The 13581-nt window shown below is 32.9% G+C and overlaps 1 protein-coding gene across 3 annotated transcripts; it reads right to left on the bottom strand.

The window, feature by feature from the left end:
- Positions 1-6414: 6414 nt before the first annotated feature.
- LOC112511813 (calmodulin-binding protein 60 A-like) lies at positions 6415-12006 on the bottom strand. 3 transcript variants are annotated; one of them, XM_025117599.1, is made up of 7 exons: positions 11945-12006; positions 11558-11633; positions 9509-9585; positions 8735-9210; positions 8187-8347; positions 7175-7366; positions 6415-7090 (listed from the first exon to the last, which is right to left on the bottom strand). In XM_025117599.1, the coding sequence occupies exons 2-7, from the start codon at positions 11615-11617 to the stop codon at positions 6590-6592; spliced, it is 1467 nt and encodes a 488-aa protein (XP_024973367.1). In that variant the 5' UTR covers positions 11618-11633; positions 11945-12006; the 3' UTR covers positions 6415-6589. The 3 variants fall into 3 exon arrangements, with proteins under 3 accessions (XP_024973367.1, XP_024973365.1, XP_024973366.1); XM_025117597.1 differs by lacking the exon at positions 11945-12006 and adding an exon at positions 11740-11904; XM_025117598.1 differs by lacking the exon at positions 11945-12006 and adding an exon at positions 11740-11904 and having other exon boundaries at positions 6415-7087.
- Between the last annotated feature and the right edge of the window lie 1575 nt (positions 12007-13581).

Raw genomic sequence — 13581 nt, 5'->3', positions numbered from 1 at the left:
TTTTTTTAATCAATATATTATATTTTTTAAATTTTTTTACCATTGTGTTTATATTAGTTAATGTATTATATTATTAGAGATTTATTTCACTTACATTTTAAAATATTATAATTAATTAGTTTTTCAATATGCATTTTTTAGTCATTTTACATTCTGATCAATTATTTTTCGTCAAACATGATTTGTTAATCAGCTAACTTATCAGCTAGTTTGCCAAACATAGCCTTACTGAAAAATCTGAAAGTAAGATTTGAGCTGTGACAAGTCTAAAAAGCATCCTTATGGCTTATATTTTACTCTGAAAGTGGTCCTTGATCACTAACTCTGTTAATAATATCAAATTTTGTCTTTCTACCGATTTTCATAGTAAGTTAATTCCTCTTCATGCCCATTTTTAAGGCTTCTTTCTTCAGTCAACCTAAGACTTTTCTTTATCTGAACATTGATTTTAGCTGATCGAAAGCTTTGTTCAATTGCCAACTAAACTTAACGAAGCTCAAATTGGCAATACAATAGGTAGAGCGATGAAAAAGACTGAGTTGGCAAGACGAAGAGGGACAAGAGGCTCTTATTTTCTTTTCTTTTAGACCATACATCACTTTTTTGGTTAATCATTTAAATCCCGTATGTCGATGGCTCTCCTTCCCCTCAACCGTTCCCTCTCTGGTAAACACCAGCAGACTATTGGTCAGTTGCCTCACAACGAACCTTCACTCCCTGTCCCTCCTCCTCTACAACTAGAAAACAGAAACCCTCATGTAGGGCTTGGGTGGGATCGGTTGGGGGAAGGAGTTTGTAAGGGATTTTATTTTAAATATCAGTAAAATACATTAAATATAATATAGAGTAAAGTTTATTATTAATAAAATAATAACATACTATATGTTCTCTTATTAATATTTAAGAAAATAGTAAAAGATTAGACTGTTTCTCATTTAATGGATATTTTTTAACAAAGTTAGTGACTACGGATCATTTTCAAAGTAAATACAAACAATAAAGATGAAATCTAAACTTATCAAAGTACAGGTCCTACTTTCAGAGTTTGCATTAAACCTAAAGGACCAAAATCGGAGTTTACTTCCTTATTTTTTATAAAACATAATTTTAAAATATAAAATTGAAGAATTTATAAAATAAAAATGTCAATTTTTAGGGGGTGTTTGAGATTGCTTATTTAAAACAACTTATGCTTTTTTGTAAAAGTGCTTATTAACTTATGTGGTATCAAACTGGAGTTTTGTAAAAAGTGTTTGGATTAGCTTACAGTGGTACCAAACTGATAAGTTGTTTTTTAGTGTTTGGCAAATTTTGCTTATATCTGTAAAATGACCAAAAAGGACAGAGAGAAGATTGATGTTGTTATATGGAGAAGGGAGAAGATTGAGATCGATGTTATCGGGAGGAAAAAAGATAGGTATAAAGGGTAATAGGGTTAAAATGGTAAACTGGTAATAAACAGTTTTTCATAAGTCAGGACGGATTAACTTATCAAAAACTGCTTATTACCGGTTTGGCACCGGTATAAGCAGTTTTCTTTTTTCTTATCCAAACACTAGGTATTAGCTTATCACCGGTGYCAGACTGAAATAAGTCAATAAGCAGATAAAATAAGCAATCCCAAACACCCCCTTAATACTTAAACTTTCTTTTTCATCATGTCCGGGTAGGGGTATGCATCAGATGGGTAAAGCAAAAATCGATTGGATTTCGGATACGGAAATCAAACTCCGTATTTTGGGTTTCGGATTTCAAATGAGATCGGTGTTCAGGTTGAAGTCGATTGGGTTTGGGTATAGTTATAATACGATATATATATATATATATATATATTCAATCGATTTTGATGATGAATTCAAAAGATTGATGAAATTATCCCTAAATATATCTATATAATACTAGAAAAGTACTCGCGCAATGCAGCGAAACACATCTCGATTTTAATGTTCTATTTTATTATTTGTCTTTGTCGATGTTATAATACGATTTTATGTGTTTTTTTTTAAAATATCATAAAAATTTGAAAAAAAAATTATCAATGTTAATATCAAATCAATTATTTAAAAGTTCTCATTTGTTATGTAATTTTTTTAATTTATTTTTTTATTATAATTTTTTTTAAGTTTAATAATAAAATAGTTTATTTTTGGTTTAATATTATAAATTTTATAAAGATAATAATTAAATATTATATTAGAATTCAATGATTATCCTAATTATATTTTAGATTTTTTATATTTAAAATGAGATTTGATTATGTTTATTTGCAGTTAGTTACACGAATTCAAATATATAGCTTTAATAAGTTGTACTTACGTACTATATATTTGCAATCTTGAGTTTTAAGTAATAAGTATTAATAAACAGTACTTTACGCATACAAAATGGTTTTTAAGAGTTTTTGTCAAATGATTTATAATATAGTATAGATATATGACGGGTTTTCGGATGGGTTGGGTGGCCAAAAATCAAACCCAACCCGAATCAAATTATCCCCCCAAAAATTCGGTTTCGGATTTCAAGAAATCCAGGTTTTACACAAATACTTTATTTTCGATTCGAGTTTGGTTGCAAATTTCGGAATATTCAGATTTTATAATACCCTCCTTTTAAAATGGTTTTAATAATAAATCAAAATTAAAAACATGTCTTTGTCCAATTGAACTTCAAAACGTGTCCTGTTCTTAGTAGGCGAAGTTCCTCAAATTTGTAACCGTGTTGTTGACGTAAACTTGGGCAAATACACATGAAAAAATAAGCCAAAGATTCGTTAACCAATTTAATTATTTCATAATATTGATTTTTTTAATTAAAAACATATAATAAATCTAAAAAGTTACTTAGTATTCATAATTTCAATCGATGTCATTATTCTTGATTAATTATAATCACTTCGAAAGTATACATATGGATACACTCCGTATAGGGCGTTTTCGAGGGCCTAGTTTTTATCGTCAATCATGACATCGTCATTTTCAGATGATAAAATTATACAAATTTATATTAACGCCCGTTTGGGTTACATGATTTCATAGAATCTAGAATTAGATCCCATTTTAATCTCGGGTTTATTTAAAGTAAAATCCAAAATTAAAATCGTCTCACAAACATAGGATTTGGATATCTCATAAAGATAGTTGGTATTTTGTAAGATTTCATAAGATTTATTTATAATAAATATTTTAAAATATATTAAAAATATTTTGTTTTTTAGTAATCAATTAATAAAAAGATTAAGAAAGAACTTGAAACAATAACAGACTTGCAACATTTATTAACAAACTACATTTCTACATGACAAACCGTTTGATCGAGCACTCGAGCAAAACCACGACTGGACATTTATGCTTCAATTGCCTGCGATTTTGATGTTCAACTTCGGCTGCAAAATAAACCGGTTCCATGAACTTAGAAAAAGACTCGAGAGTGGTTCACAAGCTTGGATCAAATGCTATATCATGGCTCGTGTTCATTTGCAGCCTTAACAGGTCGAAATCATCCAATTTAAACCCGTTTTACGCTATTCCCTGATTGGGCCTTTCCTTGGACAGGAAAGGTTTCCGAGTTTAGAGTAAGGCGTCTCTGTAACTACTTGTACCTTGTACAATGACCGCTGCACAAACGCAACAAACGCACAATTTTACGTTGAAGGGAAAGCATACCAGCTGAAGGCCAAACTAAACGAACACGGTACGTTCCATCCAGCGGTGGGGTCTAAAATAAGGAAAAAAAAGAGAATATCAATGAGGTTGAATGTGTTTAGAATTTTTTATAAAATGTATTGGGATGATGAATTTATAGAATATTTTAATGATGTAATTAATACTGCAATTGCTAAAATAGAATTGCTATTGAAATTAGATATAATTGCCATTAGAGATTTTAATCTTAAATACTCTATTTTAGAAAAATTATAGCATAGCTGTTGGAGATGATCTAAGATGTACATATATCTGACCTCCACCCCCAAAGAGTAGATTGGTTGTTTTCATGAAGACTATCGGCTTGTCAGCATACTTCCATGAAACTAGGGAAAGTTGGTGCCGGATTTTTCTTCTTCAGGATTCTTTCTTCCTTCTTTATGGTTCTTCCTGGAAAGAGCAGAAAAGGCAAGCATGAAAGATGATGTGGTGCATATTGTCGGAAAATATACAAGTTTGGGAGATAAGGACTCGAACCTCTACGTTTTTCAGCACAAGATTTTGAGTCTCACGTGTCTACCATTTCACCACCCAAAGTCAAAAGAACGATCAAATGTGTGTAACAATTGTATATTCTACTGAAAAATAAAATGATCGGGACATTTTTCATCCTAAAATGTTTCAATAGATATGATCGTAACAAAGCATATTTTGTGTGCTTGATTTACATTTTCCAGTACTCCTGGTTTTAAGCTCTCTTTCCCTTATATCGTGCCCCGATTTGGGTGATGCTTGGAGACCTAGTGCGATAGTTCCCACATAGATGCCTGGTTGGAGCCTGCTAAAGTCCTCCAAGATATTCAAGATTTCCTACTCTTCTCGATAGAGGTCAGATATGCATACAGCCATACATTGCACCTTCCACATACACCCACCTTTAGATGAGATATACTAGGCTCGTTTGGTTTGGTTTGGTTTGGTTCGGATGTTATTGAATTTAGAGAGTTGTCGTATTAGGAATGCTACTGGAAGAGGTGTTTTTGGTCTTGTGATGCAAGTTTTTTTCTCCTTCAATGTCATGAATCACCTAGTTCGGGTAAGATTTGGGCACTTTTATCCCCCATAGATGCCAGGTTGGCTATCTCTAGAGTTCTAAGGATATTCTAGGATTCTCGAGTGTTTGTACCTTGATATTTAGATGGGAGTCATATTTTGTCCATGTTTGACAACCATAAGCTAGCTTATTTTTTGAGCTTATTGAAGAAGTCCCATTTAGGTGGCCATATGCTAGCTTTTTCTACCGCTACTTCAAGTGATAAGCTCCATGGTTTTTCCACTTTTTCCAATTATGCCCCTTGTATTTTTTTAATTAATTTTTCAACATGCCCTTTTACATTACCATCTAGCTTATCGGCTAATCCTTCGTTGTTTGGGATTTGCATGACTTACCTCCCCCATGATGATTGTAGGTGTGGTACGATGGGGCCAAGGGTGGTGTACACCCTTTTTCAGCTTATTTGGCTAGATTTTACTAGCTAACAACTAACTTATCAGCCAACAACTAGCTTTTCAGTTACTTTGATCCGGTTCCTATTTTGGGAACCATCTTTTTAGAAGCTCTATTTAAAGGACTATAGTTTAAAACTATCTATTCCGGTACCAATTGATGTGCCACTAACATGGCGCAAGTAAAATACAACGTTTTTCGGAGTACATTCCCAAAATAGCTTTTCTCAAAATTACAAACCCTTACATATTTCCAAAATTATAAACCCTTAAAACGTTCTTTCGAGCACATGTTCCTAAAAGTAAGAATTTAATCAAAGTATTTTTCTCATTTACATCCAAACCAAATGCGAAACTTTATATTCAAGCAAGATGCTAACCGCTAAGCCTACAAAATTCGTAAAGGCACAAACACCAACCCCACTGCATTTGCTCTCTAAACTTCGGATTCAAACCAAATGCTAAGGCCAACAGGGATGTTTGGTTGGTTTTCCATCAAGTCTTATATGGGTGAAGTTGTCTGTGTGAATTAATTTGTCTGTATAGATTGGGAGGATGATCTTTGTTTGGGAGGATTTTTTCATAGATGGAAGGAGCATCTTTTTAATTGAGGGGCAGGTTTGGAAAAACTCGGTTTTTCGCATAAAGCTCCCCCATAGAAGCTTATTGACTAAGCCACTTTCTATATCATTAAGCCCCTACCAAACAGTTACGTATAGCCGACCGAATAAGTTCCGAATCTCATTAAGCTGCTAACAAACAGGCCCATAGTTTGTTACAGCAAGAACACTAACTCCATCCATTGTAAGCTTTGGGCGTTTTAATAAACTGTTTGTTGTTTTAATAAAACTGTTTGTTGCCTTTCAAGGAAAAAGAACACCAACTCCATTAATTTTGCCCTCTAAACTTCATATCCAAGCCAGATGCTAAGCCTACAAAATTCGAAAAGGCAAGAACACCAAACCCATTGCATTTGGTCTCTAAACTTCATATTCAGGCCAAATGCTAAGGCCACATAGTTTGTCACTTCTATTGTGATCAACCAAGTTACCAACTATAGTCAGTCTTAAATCTCCCTCACTTCCCATCACCCTATTTGGTAGATATAAGGATATTACATGCGCAACATAACCAAATAAGTTTCCATAGTGGAACGACAACTCTGGCTAGAGATCAAGGGGCCTAAATGTCTTTCACCCCACATAATCAATCACGAACGTACTAAAACTTACAGAACTTGTAATAAACTATTTCAAACATAACTTAATGATTTCCTTCTTCATTCTACTTTTTTGCCCTACCTATATGGTTAAGGAGGATGGAGCTTCAACGGAGGAAACTACAAAGAAATATAAACTAGCCATCAATATATCGTCTATTCGAACTCTAGGAAATCTAGTACTACTGACACTACTAACATAGATTCTGTTTCAAACAGCTAACTACGCTAATCTTGGTTTCTTGTGAGCATGAATATCATCCAAACTTCTTTTTAGCAAGGATCTTGTGAAGGTTACGACCCAAACCAGCCGCCTCCATCTTCTACAAAACCCTTTATTTTTAGCAGTCTTAGTACCAACCAATTCAAGAACATGCTCTGGTTCATGTTCATTGGAAGTCCAAACATTCTCGAACCCACCATAAATCTCACTATACTGTTGCCTTAAAGATTCAGGTAGGAATTGTGGGTTTGGATGTTGCTCATCAGAAAGCATGTTACCAAATAAAAAACTTTCATTAATGACCAAGTCGGGGCCATCCATATATATGCTTTTGTTGTAGGTGGTTGCTAGCGTGTTAATGCAGGGAGTAACAATTTCAGTTTTTGCAAGTCCATGGACCGCAAGATTAGAACAATCTGCGACAAATTGGTCCTCATCAACAGATATTACATCCCCCCAGTTCTCAAATGCAGAAATTACCAACTTCTTGGCGTCTTCCTGCTACCATATATCAACTATAAGGATTATTAAAGGCAACAAAATATATAAGGAAATAGGATTCTAGTGTTTAGATGGTGAGCATACCTTTTGGGTGTCGGAGAGTATATTTCTAGAAAGAAATTGGCCGTGCAGGTACAATCCCAACACTTCACCCGAGACATTGAAAACAACCTCAGGTTCTTGCTCATAACTAGAGCAATACTTCAGTTTAGTAGGACATGTTAAAGCATGCTTCACTGCAATCTTCAAACTTTTTGCATGCTTTACGCCAAATATCTAATAAAATCCCAACATACAAATACTGTAATGTTATATTCTGCACAAAATGTATGTTACTTTACACACCAAGATATAGCAGAATGCATGGCTTATCTACTATAGAAAAAATAGAATTTCAGTTTAATGTCTACCAGTATTTGTAAGCAACACACCGCTGAATATGGCAATGTGGATAGCTAGGTGCCCTTTGGCTCTTTGTTTAAGTATGTAGTTCTCATAAATGGCCAAAGATTATATCACTTGTAATAAGATTTAATCACTAACATCCAAAATCAGAACAATGGAAATGGCCCTTAACTAAGGAAGTCCCTCCTGATGTTGATTTTAGCTTGGATGACTGGTGAGCTTTAAGATATTTAAGGAAATTGTGCAAATAATGCTTAATAATGTGAAAGAACACATTTAAAATTTGTTTGCAGCTATGACATAATACGGGCCAATTTGGAGCCATCTTAAAACTAAGGCAAGGCACACTAAACATTATAAATATAAACTTCTTCAAGTGTCTCATATACCAACCCTAGTTGGCTTTTAAAGTATCAACTAGGCTTTGTCAGCTAGATCCGCTCCGTTGTCTAAGGCAGTTTGAATAAAGTAAACGAAAACACACTCTTCAGGATGTCAGTTAACATCCATATTCCATGATGAGCTGGTTTAGTGGGTGCCTTTTATCAAGTTTAAAAGCCAAAAGCATTTGATAAGTTGAGAAGCAAAAAGATGAAGAAAATACCATGGGGCTGGGGTGGTATAAAGGTGGAACAGTAGATCATCCTATTAAAAGAAGTATACAATAATAAGACTAACAAGCAGCCAATACCTCCTCGAGACACTGACGGTTTAGAAATAGACGAACTATAAAATCTCCCACCGTTTTAATTTTTGCATGTGTCAAACTTTTGGTCAGAGTACCCTTCTTGCCAATCTTATATAATCGCCATACATCGTCATGTAGACAAGGGATAGGATGCTTCCCATATGCTGCAGAACAAATCTCATTGATAATAAAATTACTCATACATCCAAGGCATATCTATCGATTAATCTTCATTATCTAACAGTAGTATGTAGACGTCAGTGTCACATGTTACCATGCAAGAAGACAGAGGTACCAACTGCAATATTAACTTCTTCCAGTGATCTTAAAAAGTAATAATAAGATACCGATTGCTTTTCTTTAGTCTCGTTTGGTCAAAAATCACAAACTCTAAAATTTAATCTGAAGTCTTGGAATGAAAATGTCGGAATTTAATCATAACAACTCCACTTTTCTTCAAATGTATAAAATAATTCACATTTACCCACATAAGAAAAAAAATTCCATACTGGCAAAGATGAAGCAAGCTCTAATCGAATAGAGGTACTTACTGAGTTGGCGCTTGTCCCCAATGAGAAAGGATTTTGTTTTTGCTTCTTTGGCAAAAACAGCATTCACAGACCTTGCACCCAGCCTGAAGTTCCTTTTCTTCTTCCAGGTTTTATTGTGTGTAAATGAAAGTTTATCTACAGAACCAACACCTTCTTTCAGATTCAGGAAGGCATTTCCTTGAAGCACTTTCTTTCCATTCCAATCACTGATGATTTTACTGTTAAATTCGTCAGAACTCCAATTCCCTGCTTCATCATCATTACAATCTCCCTCGAGAACAACAATTTCAACTGTTGCTGCAGCTCCAGCCCCGGTAGTCACAATCTTCCCTGTCCCATCAACCAAAGCCACTATGAAGGGTTTATGTTCTTCTCCTTCAATGGTCATTCCTGTAGAAACTGATGGGGAGATTCCATTTAAGAACTGCAATCGATAAGCTTGTGATCCAGAAGTACTTGCCGTGTAACCAAAGTTCCTGACAATATGTGATGTGTAAGCTATCAGATACTCCATCCACCCAAAGCATAAAGAAGTATGCTTTGACTTTTAGGGTAAAAATCTATTACTTTTTAAGTTTCAGAATTATGTGTCCCTGTCTATTTTATCATTGGCATTCTATTATCTACAATTTTGTTGTGCAATTGAAGGAAGTTATTTATTCTTTTTCAACAATGTCAAAAATTCATATCACCAATTTAAGTTCAAAATTTAGGGTTGTAGTCATTAGTAACATCTACCAATTTCTATGGATGTTAGTTATTTATATTCCTTACCGTGTCATGCTTGTTAAGAGATCCAAGCCAAATTTCTCTTTTATCAGGGACATAAATTTTTGTTGCTCTGCATTGACCTGGGATGCATGTAGCAAGAATAAGCATTACCCATGAAATACATGAAGGATCAATGAAATCTAATATGTGAGAATACAACTTGTTCGATATGGATCCTGATTTGGACCATTCATCAGAGGAAAACTGCACATATCTAATGGGTTACCACAAAAAATGTTATCTTTTACAGTAGGAACACATTTGTACTATCCTTTTCTGTCTAACCACAAATAGTTTACACTATGGTTTTTCCAATTTTTTTTTTTTTTTTTTTCTGATTTAGACATCTTATTATCAATTGACCTGTTCCTGGATTCATTTCCAAGAGAGAAACAATAGTGCCCTGAAAGCACATGCTGATTTCTTCGGGGAAAATATGTTGAAGTATCCATATAGTTTCAAAGCTAAAGGTTACACTATACCTGGATACGTATTTTGATGGTCGGGTTTTCTATGCCTAAAACTCTAATGCTGAACAAATATGTTCATGCACGTACGTCAATGCTTAGTTTACAAGTACCAACATTTAATATCAAGATCTATGTGGATAAAAACAAAACGATTCCGAGTAAGATGAATTACAGAAACTCATAAAACGATTATACAGCAAGGAGAAACTGAAATCATAAGTGGTGTACCTACCATTTTGGGGCTCTCAGACCAGCATTAACACTATGTTCCATATTTCAATAAAATCGTTTATGACCATTTACAAGACAACTTCAGCAATAAATTTACGTATAATATATTTAAAATAAAACAAGATTCGTATGAATTCCAAAACTCAATCACAACAAACACAGACTTGAAGTACCTTAAAACATAACTTACTGAAGCTGCAAGGGCTGCTAAGATTTTTTTGGGGGGGGAACTACCATAAAGAAATGGCTCTCATCTCCTCGATGAGGTCCAAGTCTCTCAAGCACCTCCTCACAGGAAAATATACTTCTAACATAAGCATCCTGGCCTTTAATGATCTTTATGATCCAGGTCTATGTGTGGGTGGATGGGTGATGGATTGAATAGATCTGAGAAATAAAGCGAAGAAACTATAGTTGAGTAGAAAAAAGAATATGACACCTGTGTTGTGTGATTAGACCAAAGTTTCCTAAGAAAAACATGGTACCAGAGTTTGTGCACGGTTCCTGACACGTGCCATCAGGATCTTCTTAGACTTGCAGATATTCTGTTTTTAACAAAAGAATGTGGAATATGACCCAAGCCTCCTGACCTTTAGTGATATTTATGATCCACAAAATATACACTCTACACCTACATATCTACAAGAAAGGGATAAAGTACGATCACAATATATCACAACATGTATAAATATATATCATATATCAATATATGTAGAGATTCTAGAGAGAGAGATTCTATCATCAAGATTAAGTGGATCTGATAGAAACGGCATCAACCCAGATATCATGTTAAATCCAACATATAGGATAACAAGTCACATAGAGAAGGCATCTCGATTATATATGATAACCGTTATTAACTAACCGAATTGTGTTCTTGGGTAACAAGAGATCAAACGAAATTAGGACCAAGACATGAGTCACAGGATAATCATCAACAGCAAGAACAGTAACCAAATCAGTATATCCCACTCAAAACTAGGATCTGGTCCTCTCCCCTTTGGAAGAGCAGCTGTTTCGTAAATTAACAGCACGTACAGTATCATAAGCATATATTTTAACTGTGGTTAATGATCGAATTAAACTGTCATCCAAAATTTTGGACGATTTTCCCTCCAGATTCACGTTCAGTCACTTGTACTGAATAAGAGCATAACTACAGGAGTACCATACAGAGAGACTCAATTACTCAAACGGAAAAGGAAAAAAAAAAAGTTGAACCACCACGTCGTATGAAGAATTTCGGCTCTACTGAAGAAGTTCCTGTTCAAACAAACGAACACATGCGCATACACACATAGGTTCGTGCATACCAGTTCCGATACTCTACCCAAAATGTAAATACACTCACAAATAGTCGAATCCATCGGTCGAATTTACGCTGCATATCCAGTGGAATACGGCCCAGCATCTCCTTCAGTTCGTCTCTGCAAAAAAAGGCATATACAGAGCAGGTATAAGATCAACAAAAGGATCAAAGTTGGCAAAAAGAAAAATCTAGTTGAACAGCATGAAGAAAAGGTGAATCTCAACTCTCTGAGAGGAGAGAATCTCAATAGAGTATCATCGACACCATCATCCCTAAAAATGCAGGTTTTTGATAATCCGACGTTTTGAGAACAACAGATCTGTGATTGACACATCTGAATATATTCAAGCTGGAAGTTGGATTTGATGATTACAACGAGAAAATCTAGGGATTTGATGCTGAAATTGATTGTAATCATTTCGAACTTACATATACTATCTGAGATTGAAATCCGACTTTCGAGGATGCTTCGTCGAAATGAGGCTGCTTCCATTGCAATGGATGGTGATCATGGGTCGAACTCGTATTCCCTCTAGATACAACAGCATTGGCGTTGCCATGTTTTTTTTTTCTGATATGCAATAAACAATGTCTACCCTACACGTGTCGTTAATCTTCTTGTCTCATAATCTTCACCCTACACGTGTTCATGGTCTTCTTTCTTTTTTTAGTTCCCCCTCCACTTGACGGTTAATTCCAATATTTGAAATACAACAGTTTTTAATTTAAAAATATTTTTTTAAAATAGTTTCTAATCTATGCAATATTATAAAACATTTGAAAAAAAAATTCTTCAAAATTATTTTTTATGCATCAAATAATGTTTATTGATACATATTACTTAAAATTTAATTTTTTATTATAATTTAATTAAAGTTTAAAAACGAATTAATTTATTTTTGATTTGATAAAATAATTTTTTTAAATAATAATTAAGTATTCTGTTAGAACTTAATAATTACCATAATTATATTTTAGATATTTTATAACTAAAATAAGATGTTTATTTTCTAAGATTATATTTATCTGCAGTTAGTTACACGAATTTAAACATGAAGGTTTAATAAGTTGTACTAACGCATAATTTACTTGTAATATTGAATTTTAAGTAATATGCATCAATAACAGTACTTCATGCATAAAAAATGGTTTTTAAGAGTTTTTGTCAAATGCTTTATAATATAGTATAGATTATAAATAAGATTAATTATTATTAAAATATTTAATAATTAACAAGCTTTTTTTTAATTTTTTTTATGAAATAATCACTTTTAAAATAAATTTTTGGGGCTAATATATATTATCTCTACTCCACAACAAAATATCCAAAAAGTCAATTAATGCAATTTCCAAGAGTTTTCTATTCATTCTCTCCACTTTTAATAACGATTTAAGTTTTTTATTGGTCAATTTAATGAAGATAAGCTATCTTCTAAAAACTTTAATAAATAAAAAATAGAAGAAAATATAAAATTCTATAAACTTAAATAACTCATTTGAAATGATTACTTATATTCTTACGAATAATATAATATTTAAAAGAAAAAAATACTAATATTTTATCAGATACTAGAATGGTACTCACGTAATGCAACGAGATACATCTTGATTTTGATGTTTCATTTTATATTTTGAGTATGTCGATGTTATAATGCGATTTTATGTGGTTTTGAAAAAAAAATATTTTTATTTTTGAATGAAATATAAATTTGAAGATATTATAAAATTTTGAAAAAAAATAAGCGATATTAAAATCAAATTAACTATTTAAAAGTTCTCATTTTTATGTAATTTTTTAATTTGACTTTTTATTATAATTTAATTAAAGTTTAAAAAAACAAACTAATTTAAATTTGGTTAAGTCAATGATTATTTTAATTATATTTTAGATCTTTTATATTTAAAATAATAATTATAATGTATCTGATTATGTTTATCTGCAGTTAGTTATACTAATTCACACATAGAGCTTTAATAAGATGCACTAATACACATTCTATTTGTAATATTAAATTTTAAGCAATATGCATTTATAAACAATACTTTATGCATAAAAAATTATTTTT

The sequence above is a fragment of the Cynara cardunculus genome, assembly GCF_001531365.2.
Source record: "Cynara cardunculus var. scolymus isolate 2C chromosome LG 4, CcrdV1, whole genome shotgun sequence".
NCBI lineage: Eukaryota > Viridiplantae > Streptophyta > Magnoliopsida > Asterales > Asteraceae > Cynara > Cynara cardunculus.
This window is presented reverse-complemented; position numbering and strand designations above follow the sequence as displayed.